The 14,267-nt window shown below is 36.7% G+C and overlaps 1 protein-coding gene across 7 annotated transcripts in view; it reads left to right on the forward strand.

The window, feature by feature from the left end:
- The window catches only part of ARHGAP24 (Rho GTPase activating protein 24), a 757,722-nt gene that overhangs the window by 698,830 nt on the left and 44,625 nt on the right, over positions 1–14,267 (forward strand). For all 7 annotated transcript variants that reach the window (XM_059375189.1, XM_059375179.1, XM_059375226.1 and 4 more), the window contains one exon: positions 648–855. In XM_059375189.1, the coding sequence (XP_059231172.1) occupies positions 648–855 (208 nt within the window). The remainder of the gene's footprint in view (positions 1–647; positions 856–14,267) is intronic.

Here is a 14,267-nt window from a genome sequence, read left to right on the forward strand (position 1 = left end):
TGATATAATAATAGAAAATAAATATTTAAATAATTTATTTAAATAAATAATATAAAATAAATATTTCCTAAAAGATGAACTATTGCAGCCTGAAATATTTCGTGCGGGTGAAGATTCTGGGCATTTTTACCCGGTTTTATCACTTTGATTACAATCATGGCATCATTGCTTGTTTGAAAACAAAAGGTGAACAGAGAAATGAGCAACAGTTACACTAAATGATAATTGGACAGAAAGTTCAAGTGTAGCAACAAGTAGAGTTTGACTATTCTCTGCAGAATATTTGTTCCATACGATTCCTTTCCCAAGCGGGTGAAAAAGAAAACCCCAAACCAAACTTTTATTCATTACAGTGTCTCTTATATCAAGGTGGCTATCTCCGACTTCACGTGTCTATTTGGTGTGGGGCTAAATATGGAGTATTCGAGGGGAAGGGCAGCATAAGGCAAAGCCTTTTCCTTCAAATAATTGTGTAGTGTGGATTTGATTCTGTAAAAATGTGAAGTCCCCATCATAAAATGCTTGCCAGCCTTTCTGCCTTTGTTTTCCCTTTATATTGAGGGTTTTTTTTTTTTTTTTTTTTTTTAAAGTAACCAGGTGGGGTGATAGAAATTCCTCAAATTCACTGTGATCCTTTGTTTCTCCAGGCATTTTTGGACAGAAGCTGGAGGACACTGTCCGTTATGAGAAGAGATATGGGAATCGTCTGGCCCCAATGTTGGTGGAACAGTGTGTGGACTTTATCCGACAAAGGGGGCTGAAAGAAGAGGGTCTCTTCCGGCTGCCAGGCCAGGCTAACCTCGTTAAGGAGCTCCAGGATGCCTTTGACTGTGGAGAGAAGCCGTCATTTGACAGGTAGAGTTCAAGATCTCACTAATCATTCTGCCCTGAGAAATCCAGATTGAATAGAAAGAATGTAGCGAGCTGAGACCACAGAACCTTAATGTATGTTATAATGGTTTGAGAATACAGATTATATAGCCACACACAAGGGTGGATTGTGTTTACTAATTTAGAGTAAAAAATTTAACACCTGAGATGTCCTTCTCCTCGATACTTTTTGTTCCTCTGAAAGCATGATCGTTTATTCATTTGCTTTGGTCCTAATTTAATACCATGTTAACCTTTTGCATCAGAAAAGTGAACTTTTAAATTAGGAGTCATCTGTTCAGTGTTTTTTTTTTCTAATTCTTTCAGCTAAGAGATAGTAAAAGTATTAATAAGCAGAGATTGGGATTAGGCAATGGAATTAGAATAACTGTTTTTAATAATAATAATTATAAAAGCATTGTATTTTTAAATATATAGTTTTGCCTTCATCTAGAGTAGATTTACAAGTGAACAAGCAGTATAGCATGATGAAATTCAGGGAATAACGGAAGTTCCAGGAAAGAGCATATAAACAAACATCCATAATTCCACTAATTAAGAGTTAAATACTTATAGTAATATTTTGTAAGTTACCTCCTTCTCTTCACTTTTTTAATTAGTTGAAAATAATATTTTTTATCCTAATATTATCAATTTAGCATAATGTAGCAGGTATTTTTCATATTAATATTTGAAATACCCCAATATTACAATATATTTTAACTGAATATTTAATGGTTGGTAACCTCCATAAGCATGATTTTCATATCTAATATTTCACTCTGTAAGTATATAGTTTCATAACTATTTCAACAGTTGGGACATTTATGTCATCACGTTTATCACTACATAAATAATGTTGTGGAGGATAACAATTTACATAAATATTTTCTATTTTTGGATTTTTTCCTTGGGAGAGATTCTCAGTATTGGTGTTGTGGATAAGAACTATCTTGTTCTTGAAAATTGAAAGTTACATACTAAGTATTTTTCTCTTTGAAAACATAGAATTAGTACATGGATAGACACAGATCTATGGAACAGACAGACAAGAAGACACTTGAATACATGCTACAAGACAAAGGAAGCATTTTGGGGAATATGGGCTTTTGCTGATAATCCAAGAAATGCACAATAAATCATTTAATGCCCTCCCAGTAGTCACATTAACAAAATCTTGAGCAATGGCAATATTCAATGCTGGCAAGGTATTTAAGGTAGGCACCCTGGTGGTGAGAATGCAAATGATTATAATCTTTCTAAAGAAATTTAGTAACATATTTCAAGACTATTTTAGCAGGAAATTCTCATTCTAGAAAAAAACCAGATCTGTGGAAAACAACTGAAGTACAAAGTTGCTTATTATAATCTTTATGAAGTAAAAAATGAACACTAGTCTATTATCTCTAGCAGTGGAGTATGGTTAATTAAATAATAGTGCATTAATATAATAAAATGTTATGCAGTTATTAAAATTTTGGAAAAATACTGAATGGAAAAGTAAGATATGATCAATTAAATTGATTAAAATCCTACCTGTTTATAAAAGGTATTACGGACAGTTTATAGGCATTCATAATTTATCTCTGAAAGATAAAAATTAAATGTGGAGGCAAAGAAATGAACTCAAAACCAAGGTTGGAGAGCAAATTTCAAAAATACAGCTACTTGGGGCGCCTGGGTGGCTCGGTGGGTTAAAGCCTCTGCCTTTGGCTCAGGTCATGATCCCAGAACCCTGGGATCAGAGCCCTGAGTCTGTCCAGCTCTCTGCTCAGCAGGGGGCCTGCTTCCCTTCCTCTCTGTCTGCCTGCCTCTCTGCCTACTTGTGATCTCTGTCAAATAAATAAATACAATCTTAAAAAAAAAAAAATACAGCTATCCTTTGGCAGGGGAGCCCCATATCTTATTTCGTACTTTGAAAAAGAAAACCTAAACAGTAGTTGTAAATTCAGGCCTGTTCACAGGATATACACAATGGTTTATCTAAAAGAAATGTAATTTTTGATTTTTTAAAATTCTTTCAATTTCCAAAATTAAAAGAAATTTGTCAGTGGGATCCTCATAATAAAATATCATATAATGGGATAAACATCACCTTCTACAATGAACTTCATGTGACATCGATACGTTCCAAAGGCTTTTTTTCCTTATATATAGCCTATTCTATATGCAGATGACATTATAGAAAAGTATATTTATTAAAAATTATTTTGCTGTAGGCATTTACGATTTGATTCTTTTTTTTTTAAAGATTTTATTTATTTATTTGACAGAGAGAGATCACAAGTAGGCAGAGAGGCAGGCAGAGAGAGAGAGGAGGAAGCAGGCTCCCTGCTGAGCAGAGAGCCCAATGCGGGACTCGATCCCAGGACCCTGAGATCATGACCTGAGCTGAAGGCAGTGGCTTAACCCACTGAGCCACCCAGGCGCCCTGATTTGATTCTTATAACAAGAATCTCACTAATATGAGAGAAGGGAGGGATATTTTATAAGTTTTAAGATCCTATAAAAAAAGATATGTCCTGTAAGCAGTTATCTCCAAATCATGTTCTTAATAACTGAGCTGACAATGAAATAGTGTACAATCTTTATAGAAAATATTATCTTACTTGTAAAAAAGTATTTATTTTCTTTTATATGAAGTACATTAGTGCATAAATAGATTGAAGAAAATGTAACAAAAGATAAACATTGATTTTGTGGAAAACTAGTGATTTTTTTTAATATTGTGATTCCATAAAAATCTCCTTATCTTTTAATTTCTAAAGAGTAATTACAGAAGATACCTGTCAACTAGAAAACCTATGGAAAAGAGTTGGAGAATATTTAAATGTTAGCACAATATGGTAATGCTGCTAGCATCCTGTGAAGAAAAGGAGAGTGTCCTTCATTTGCTCAGTCATTCAGTGTTTCAGGTTTCTACACCTGTGTAAGAAACCATGCCAGAAATTTATGACCTAAGTAATAACAACCGGTTATTGCTTGTGGTTTTGCAGTTTGAGCAGGAGTTGGCCAGGATGGGCTCCTTTCTCCTGCACATAAAGTTGATTCATGAGATCAGTTAGGTCTAAAGAATCCAGGATGGTTTTATTCAGATGTCCTGAGCCTTGTCCGAGATGGCAGACATGGCTGGAGGCTGCTTGGACCTTGTTTGGCTTCTCTCCTCCTTCCCTTCCCCTCCTCCCAAATGCCCTCCCCCCTGCCTGCTACCCCTTCCCTCCCCTTCCCCCTTCCCGCCACCTCTCTATGAATCTAACATCTCAAATAGCTGCTCTGCACATGGCCTTTATCTCTAGCAGATTAGTCAGACTTAGTGGCATGATACCTCAGGGTTCCAAGAAAACGAAGATGTCAGTTTGTAAGTCTCACAAGTCCTAGGTCCAGAGGACAGTATGATATCCGGTGCAGTCTGTTGGTCAAAGCAAGTCACAAGACTGGCCAGCCTACATTTATGGATAAGGAAAATAAACTCTGCCCCTTGGTGGAAAGAAGGGCAAACACTTAAAGAGGAGGAAGATTTGTGATTGGCTATTTTTAGAGAAAATCACCACAGCTGTAAAGTCTTGAAATCAAGTTAAGTAAATCCCTTAACTTAGTTCCTGCTCAAGATTGTTTTGCCTGTTCTAGGTCATTTACTTCTCCAGTTAAAAAAAAAAATATATATATATATATATATTTAGCATATGCATGTCAATTTGTACCAAAAAGTCTGTGAGGATTTTGATTGAAATGTCATGGACTCCAGAAATCAACTAGGAGAAAACTGACATCTTAGAAATATGAAAGCTTCTAATCTGTGAACATGTTCCATCTTTCCATTTCATTAGGATTTTCTACATTTCAGCAACATTTGTATTTTTCAATGTTCAGATCTTGCTCCATTTTGTTAAATTTATCCTTAGCTATTACTATTTACAGATGGCTCCTGTAAATAGTATTGCTTTTAATATTTAATTTTCTAATTGCTCTCTGCTCTATTATCTGAATACAGTTGATTTTTTTTTTTTTAATATCTAGATCTTTGGTCCTACAGACTTGGCACGTTCATTTATTAGTGCTAACAAGACTTCTGTAGTTCCCTTCGGATTAGTCTAATCTAACCTTGTTCATTGTACATAGCATGAGTTTTGTTTCTTCCTTTTCAATATATAACCCTCTTTTTTGTTTTTCTTGCCTGTTGGTACTTGCTAAGAACTTGTCTACCATAGTAGTGAGTAGACATACTTCTCTTGTAGGTAGAGGGAGGTTTTCAGTCTTTCATTGCTGTAGGTGTGATGGTATATAGGTTTTCTGTAGATGACCTTTATGAGGTTAGAAAATGTCCTTTTATTTCTAGTTTGCCAACATTCTCAATAATGAATGAGAATTAAATTTTATAGAATTTCTTTCTCTCTTCATTTATTGCAGAAATTATCTGATCCTTCCCTTTTGTGATGTTAATGTCCTGAATTACATTATTCTATTTTCAAATGTCAAACCAATTTATGGTGCTAGGATAAGCCATATTTGCTTGTGATGCATTACTCTTTTTATATCTTATTGTATCTGACTTACAAATAATTTGGTAAGGATTTGGGGACCTATCTTCATCAAGGGTATTGACCTATAGATTTCTTACAGTATCTTCAACTAGTTTCGTTATCAGAGAAATTCTGGCCCCCCTATTAGTTGTCCCCTCTACCTCTATTTTTCTGAAAAAGTAGGTGTATTTTATATCATTTCCCTCCATAAATCCTTGGTAAAATTTACCGGTGATTTCTTCTAGTCCTGAAGTTATCCTCATGGGGAAGTTTCTGGAAATGGCTTTGCTAATTCTTCTTGTGTCAGTTTTGTTTATTTGTCTCTTTTATGACATTTTCCTGTTCCATATAACTTTCCAAATTTATTATCACAAAGTTGTTTATAATATTCTCTTTTTTTGTAATGTCTGTAGACTCTTTAGTGAAGTCCTCTCTTCTTTACTTTTGATATCACAAAAGTAATCATATTACATCATTTTTTTAAAGATTTTATTTATTTATTTGACAGAGAGAGATCTCAAGTAGGCGGAGAGGCAGGCAGAGGGGGGGTGTGGGGAGCAGGCTTTTCACTGAGCAGAGAGCCGAATGCCGGGCTCCATCCCAGCACCCTGGGATCATGACCCGAGCCAAAGGCAGAGGCTTAACCCACTGAGCCACCCAGGTGCCCCACATCATTTTTTTCTTAATCAGGCCATTTATGTGTTATCAATTTCATTATACCTTAAGAAGAACCAGTTTTAGCAGCATTGATTTTATCTCATTTAAGAATTTCTTTCTTACACTCTGTTAATCCTGATGGTGGTTCTTTCCCTGGTAGTTGTTGTGGGTTTATCCCCTTAGAGTGTTGCCCTCTGCTGGCTCGTTTTGGTATTTAGGTGAAGACTCAAGAAGACATATGTAGATTTCAAGAAGTCATTTTGTACAAAACTTCCTCCTCTCTCATGGTCTGCATCACAAATGCTAGCTGCTTCAACCTCTCCAACCTGTAATCTCCGTCTCCTGGACTGAGTGAGACTGCTGTTCTCTCTTTAGGGTTCCCATCCCTGTCCCACACTCAGGCACATGATGATGTGCAAGGCTGGAGTCATCCTAAGATTGACCTTATTTGATTCCATACTCTCAAGGGTCACATTTTTGCACTACTGTCCAATATCTTAAAAAATCTTGTTTCAGATAGTTAACTAGTTTTCTCATTTTTAATAGCTGATATGATACCTGTCACTCTGCAAAGACTGTGATTAGATTTCCATCCATAATTCTGAACTCCTGCTGGACACATGTTCTCAGGGCCCCTCTTCTGGGCAGTGGGAAGGTGGGAAATGTGCCTAGGTTAGGGCTTGGTTCTTTAATCTTTGACTCTTCTCTACTTTTTGATCTTCTCTGGAACCCTGGTTTTGCTCCATAAGACTTCTACCCACACCCCACCCCCCAAGAAATGGTTCACTTTTTTAGGAATAGTTTCTCAGCCACTTCTGCGCATAGAAAGTTGAGATCTCAAAACTTCTTTTTTCATTTTGAACTGGTACCACCCTTTTTATCCCAAGCTGCCATGTCTTTAAAAACCTTAGAAGTGTCAAATTGTAATCCTCTTGCTGAAACAAAGTCACACCCATAAATCCCTGTGTATCAGGTCCTGCCTTATGGGGTCTATGAGTCAGCATTTTATGGAATAATCTTAGCATTCTTTCTAAATATTTTTGTATTGCTGAGAGAATCTGTGAGGTACTACCTTCAGTCTTTCAGAGGTTTTAATGAGTCTCTGACCACCATCTGGTCTTGACCTTCAGGTAATGTTTTACTGGCAGCACCCTGGATTTTATCTTTGCCCTGGGGCCATTTCTTACTTTGAGAAGATTTCACCAGCTGGAGACACTGTCTCAGGGCCACTAGAGTCTCTCTAAATTCTTCTTCAGAGCTGAACAGTTTCTAATTAGCTTCATCGAACATTTTCTGCATTCTGAGTAATGGCAGGCGATAGCCTTGCAAATTTTTCCATCACATTTTAATAAGCTCTGCAGGCTCATCTTTCTCTAGCTACTAATAGCAATTTTCTTGTTGCATTTCCAGCTCTTATAGTCTCCTCATGACTGTCCAACACTGATGGGAAAAAGCCAGTGCTCTACATTAGAGTTTCTTTGTGGCTGCCCCCAATCTTTGATTCCGGGACTGTTTCAGGGAGCTCTTGCTACATAGCAAGCCAGTCCAACCTTTTGGGTTTAAAACCAAGATTCTGCATTTGCGCAGAGCTTGGCAAAGACATGGTATCAGTTTCCATGATCTAATGTAGCTGCCGTAGCCAAGAGAGCTACTGTCCAAGCCTGGTGCTGACGCTCAGCCCACTGAAATGGCTAATGGTGGGCTGAGCCTCTCTCTTTCTCTCTGCAGTCTTGTGTCTTACGGGGCTTTTCTCTTTAACCAGAATTTTTTACATAGTATCTTGGGACTGAAAGACTGTAAGCGTGGAAGCCTTAAGGCCTGTGAAGGGTTAGGCCCAGAACTGGTACAACATCACATCCACTGCATACTTTTGGTCCAAAGTAAATTGTAAGGGCAGTTCAGATGAAAAGAGATTAAAAATTGGTTCTACCTCTTGGTAGAAGGAGTGACATGAATTACTGACGATCACCTTTGGAGACAGTCCATCTCATTCATTCATTCAACAGATAATACTGGAATGTTTAGTATGTCTTAGACACTTAAACACCTTTGTGTTAAACACAAAGTCAGTTCTCTTATTGTTGGGCCCCCAATAATGAGTCCATGGTCAAAAAAGAGAGACTGATACAAAGCAAAGGTCAAGCAAAGCTTTATTTTGCGCCAAGCATCAAAAATTAAACCGACGGTTTTGTAAGGGCCACCCCTTACAGAGAGAGCAACCCCTCCCTGCTTTCCAGACTAACTTTTATAGAGCAAAGGCCATGTGGTTGAGCCTGGCCACACACAGGTGGCGAATGAGATTGTAACACACAAAGAAAGCTGCACAGTCATGCTAGGTCACACACGGGTGGCCAATTGAACTACAGTTCACCCCATAGTAGTTATTTGAACTAGCCTATCACCTTGGTGAGAATTGGAGCCCAAAAGACCAGGCCCACACTCCTTGGTAGCTAGAGAGACGGTATGCAAGCTTTACTGATTGGACGGACGTGTCCACCTGACCTGACTCATCCCTGCATTTGGGCTATTATCTCCACCTGACCTGACCCGCCCTTGTATTTGGGCTTTGTTACCTGGGACTGGTTTCCCAGACTTGCTTTTAAGTAAGTTCCCTGGGGGCTTGATCCCAGGACTCTGGGATCATGACCTGAGCCGAAGGCAGAGGTTTTAACCCACTGAGCCACCCAGGCGCCCCCAAAATGATTTTTAAAAGAGTATAAGTTAAAAAATAGAGACTGTGTATAATGTTTTCAATAGCTATTAGGATGTAAAATGAAAGACAGAAATTTTTCATTATGAAGTATGAGAAAAAGTGAGAAATATATTCCCCTGTGTACCCTCATAGTGCTTCTGTCTCACAAAGAATCAAGATGTAGCTTTCATCTCCATACATGTTAAAATATACAAAGAAATTTGCACAGGAATTCTGCAAAAATAATCTCTAATTTTAATATTAGGACTAATGTTATTGAAGCTCCAATACTATGCCCTAAAGTTTTATTTTTAAAGCAAACTTTATTAATAACTTTAAAAAAGTATAACAGTATAAGGTGTTATTAAAATTTAATTAAAATATTATTAAGATCATATTTTAAATTATAACATTTTGTATACAATTTAGAACATAGAACATAAGAAGGGGGGATGTATATTTCAAAAGTAAACAAGCCAGGGAGCTCTTGCTATGTTTTAATGTATAAATAAGTAGATGAGTAGGAACTTTAAAAATACAGATGCATCTAAATACAGGTAGGTATATATACAAAGTATTGGAATCACACAGTTTTTACATCTTGCCTTTTCTTGTTAACATTGTATCAGGAACAACTTCCATGTCATTAAGTGTTTTTCACAAACATGGTTTCAAGGACTATGTAGTAAGTCATCATCCACCTGTGCTTTTGAAGCTAGGGATCCATTTGGAAAATATTATATCATATTTGAATGAGAAGAAGTATGTTCTGTGGAGAAAAAAAAATGAGAAAAAGAAATTTGGAACATACATTATTTAAATTTAGAGAGGTTTCAGGCACATGGACCAGCTTTTATTAAACAATGCACTTTCTATTCTTCAGTTACCTCATGCTATTTTCCAGTTCTGAGGTTCAAGTTTAAGACTTTTATGTATACATGACTTTTTGTTCCTGCAGTTAGATGACATATTCCCACAGACTCCTTGACCAAAATGAATTTTGTGAGAAAGAACATTTTCATTGACCAGAAAGAATTTGTATTTTATCAGTTGATGTCAAATGTAAAAAACAGCAGATATCAAAGTTCCTAACTATTCTTTTCTTTGTTATTTCTACTGAGAAATGAAAACAAATTAAAATATAACATTTTATATTAAATATCCCCACTTTGAGGGGATAAAAATGAAATACAGAATGTGTAAAATCAGATTAGAAGAGGAATGTTCTTTCATTTCCAAAACTCTCCAGGTGGCCTCAGCTGTTAAAGAAGATACATTTTGCAGTTGCTGGGAAGACAGGATCAAGAATGTCCATGTGGGTGTCACCATCAGAGCATTAATTGTTCAGTGACAAAAAAACAAAACAAAACAAAACAACAACAACAAAACTATGTGCTTATAACACACGTGTTTAAAAGAGCAAGGACAGAAGGCTGTAGAAGCCAATGATTTTATACATTTTGTCCAAAATCCCATAAGTGCTATCCCTGGTACCCCAGACACTTTCCCACATACTCTGTTCCTTTTGTCTTTACCCTCTTTCTTTTCTTCTACCATCTTGCTCATTTTTAAATTTATTTTGGTGACTGAATTAGGATCACTAAACAAACTGCAATTATACAGAGATAAATTTTTTTAAAAGGTCTAAAACTTAGAAGGTGGAAAAGCCAGACACGTATTTTAATTTTTATCTTCTGAGTAGCAATATAGCTTTGAGTATGTCTGACCTAAGTTATAAAAGGTAGACTTGAAGCAGGGGGCACTATAGACAGTGGAACTTCTCAAATATTCGTTTGCATAGGGATGACCCAGAGAGGTGTTTCTAGGTTCAGAAGCTTACACGCCACCGGCTCTCACTGAGATTTTAAAAGGTTGGAGGATGCATCAGAACTTGAATTTCAAATAATTCCCAAGTAATTCTTCTATGCATGGTTCTCTAATCATAAATTGGAAAATACTAGCCAGACCATAGGGTACAGGAATGTATACCCTTAGAAGTGATAGTTTTCTTATATATGAAATGAGAGAAAAAAAATCAACTTCATGGCCTTATTAGAAGCAACACATTAGTTCTGACTCAGCTGGGCTGGTCTTAAGCTACTGTGAAAGAGAATTTATTTTCTGAGCTGTATTGTTAATGTGTAAAATATATTCTTTCCTACCTGCTGAAATGGGCCTGAAATTTTAGAACAATCTAAAAAGAATTTGCCTGCACCTTTATGCTATGATCCAGGTGAAAAATCAAACACTGGGGAGTTCAGTAGCAAACCATACAGTTACAGAGCCTTTGTACCATAGTGTGAATAAGGGATCTACGGGTAGGATTTGATGGAAGAAAGCGAGTGGTAGCTTAAGGGCATGTGGATAGGCGAAGAGCTGGGAATGCAAAGACCTGACTCCCAGGAGTTTGCCCAAGGCAAGCCCTGAACATGTAGGTGGTAAACTGGTTACCTTGTTTTCAACACCCTAAGTGATTCTCTGAAGCCACGAGAGGAGTCAGCCCTCCAATGACCTGAACAGCTGTTGAACTGTGGTGACGTCTGACATTCCTAGTTTTGATGCAGTTCTTCAATACTCTGTGGGCGTGACCAGATTTGATAAGCATCGCTTTAGAGTCCTTCCCAAACTTCTGTCATTCCCATAGTACCGTCATGATTTTAGCCATCTCCATGGAACACCTGTACCAGCTTGAATATTTCCCTTTAAATTTATTCACTGTTTTATCAGTTTTGTTGTAAAGGAATTTGATATCATTATTGTTCGGTGAAAACCAGCACACGCACCATAAATCACAATGCAATGACAACAAGATGTGTTATTAAATGCCAGCTGAATACAGCTGCTTTCTGAAGACTGGCCCTAAGGCCTTCTGTGTACTTGATGAAAACAGAGATTGGCAAGTGATGGTACTATCTCAACACTTCTCTCATTTCCAACCGGTGCTCCCTACTTGATATAATCAGAAGAGGTGAAAGAATCAGAAAAGGACTAAGGTTCCCATTGTGTGATTTGATATCCCTTAGTGTTGTGTTTATTTGCTTGGGATAGCCCACACTTCAGATCACTCTTAAGCAACACGGACAGGCCCCCTTCCCTGAACACGTGGCATCTTACCTAATTTGAAAAATGAGTATAACTCACTAGGGTTCCCTGAAACCTCTTTGTAAACATACCAGGATCTGAAAAATTAATGAACTTTAAAGGGAAATATTTTGTATGTGGGAAATATTCACATGAATGGGTATTTATTAAATATTTTATGTAGTGCGGGTTGTTAGCTAGAAATGTCATGTTTCATGGTCCTTACTCTCTTGATGATATATCAAAAAGCCTGTACATTGGAAAGCAAGAACATGAGCTTTCCTTTCCTTTCTATTTATCTTTCTTTTTTAGTTTTTTTTTTCTTTTTTGAAAATTTTATTTAAATTCAAGTTATTTAACATGTAATGTATTATCAGTTTCAGGAGTAGAATCTAGTGATTGATCACTTACCTATAACACCTGTGCTCATCACAGCAATTGTCCTCCTTAATGCCCATCCCCCACCCACCACCCCTCCAGCAATCCTCACTTTGTTCCGGATGGATAAGAGTCTCTTATGGTTTGCTTTCCTCTCTGTTTTTAATCTTATTTTATTTTTCCTTCCCTTCTCCTATAATCATCTGTTTTGTTTCTTAAATTCCACATATGAGTGAAATCATATGGTATTTGTCCTACTCTGACTGACTTATTTCACTTAATGTAATACACTATAGTTCCATCCACATTATTGCAAATGACAAAATTTCATTCTTTTTGATGGCTGCGTAGTATTCCTGTGTGTGTGTGTACACACATATCATCTTACATCTTTTTTTATTTTTATCTTTTGAATTTTATTTATTTATTTGAGAGCAAGAACATGAGTAGGAGTGGAAGGCAGAGAGAGAGGGAAAAGCAGACTCACCACTGAGCAGGGAGCCCAACATGAGGTTCCACCCCAGGACCCCAAGACCGTGACCTGAGCCAAAGGCAGACACTTAACAGACTGAGTCACCCAGGTGTTCCTGTACCACATCTTCTTTATCCATTCATCTGTTGCTGGACATCTGGGTTCTTTCCATAGTTTGGCTATTGTGGACATTGCTGCTATAAACATTAGAGTGTATGTGCCACTTTGAATCACTATGTTTGTATCCTTTGGATAAATGCCTTTTAGTACAATTTTTGGGTCATAGGGTAGCTCTGTTTCTTAACTTCTTGAGGAACCTCCCTACTGTTTTCCAAGCTGGCTGTACCAGCTTGCATTCCCACCAAAAGTGTGAGAGGTTTCTCCATTTTCTGTATCCTTGCCAACTTTTATTGTTTCCTGACTTGTTCATTTTAGCCATTCTGACCAGTATGAGGTCAACTTATCTTTGAATAAATTTGGAGCTCACTTCCACGGAAACCTGACTGAGTTATGAATAAAAATAGTTAATTAACAAGAAGTTTCACAGTATTTGGCATGTCAGTCCGTGTTTGTATACTTCTTTGCCAGGAGGCAGTGTAAGAATAAGAGTTCAGGCAGGCCCACCATTTATAATCTAAGTTAACAACCTGCGACTGCTTACTTCACTTCTTAAAACCCCTAGTTTCCTCATGTAAAAAATGAAAATCATAATTAACCCACAGGGTTGTTGTATTAATGAACTTAAAAATAAAACAATATATATGTTAACTATGCTGGAATTAAAATTAAAATCTTGATTAAAAAAAAAACACAACTAACTAACTAAATATATAAATAAACCAAAATGGAACAAAAACACCAAAAGAAATGATATAATGAAATAAGACACTGAGCACATTTATTGTCATTGTCATAGGTATTATGATCTTGATGATAATGACTTATTCTAACATTTTATATGATAAGGAAAAGTAATAGGCTTGAACCCAAGCTCTTCAGTGTTTTTAATCTAGGATATCTTCATGCCTGTTTTGAAATCTCCATGGCAATTCCTATTGAAAGAAGTAAGATGCCAGCAAGGTTTTATATTCTGAAAGTGGGTGCTTGTTTGTATCTTGGAAGTCAGATTGCAAATATTCTTGCATGCACTTGGTGAAAGTGCATTCCTTAAAAGAGTGTGTTTTCTGACACAAACTTAGAGTCATATTTTATATATCATGTGATTCACTCATTGCAATGGTGGAATGCAGTGATTTTTGACAAATTTACCAAGTTATGCAGCCATTACTACCTAACGGTTTGGAACATTTTCATCACCCAAATAACATCCCTTATGCCATTTACTTATTTCCAGTAGCCCTCATTTCCCGGGCAACCACTAATCTACTTTCTCTCTCTATAGAGTTTCCCTTTTCTGGATGTGGAATTATTCAATTTTTGGCCACTTGCATCCAGCTTCTTTTGCTTAGTGTAATATTCTTAATATTCATCCGTGTTATACATATATCAGTAGTTTGTTACTTTTTGTTGATGAATAGAATTTCATACTGAGGACATACTACATTTCATTTATTCATCTATCTATTGGTAGATATTT

Source organism: Mustela nigripes, chromosome 1 (assembly GCF_022355385.1).
Source record: "Mustela nigripes isolate SB6536 chromosome 1, MUSNIG.SB6536, whole genome shotgun sequence".
In the NCBI taxonomy this organism is placed as follows: Eukaryota; Metazoa; Chordata; class Mammalia; order Carnivora; family Mustelidae; genus Mustela; species Mustela nigripes.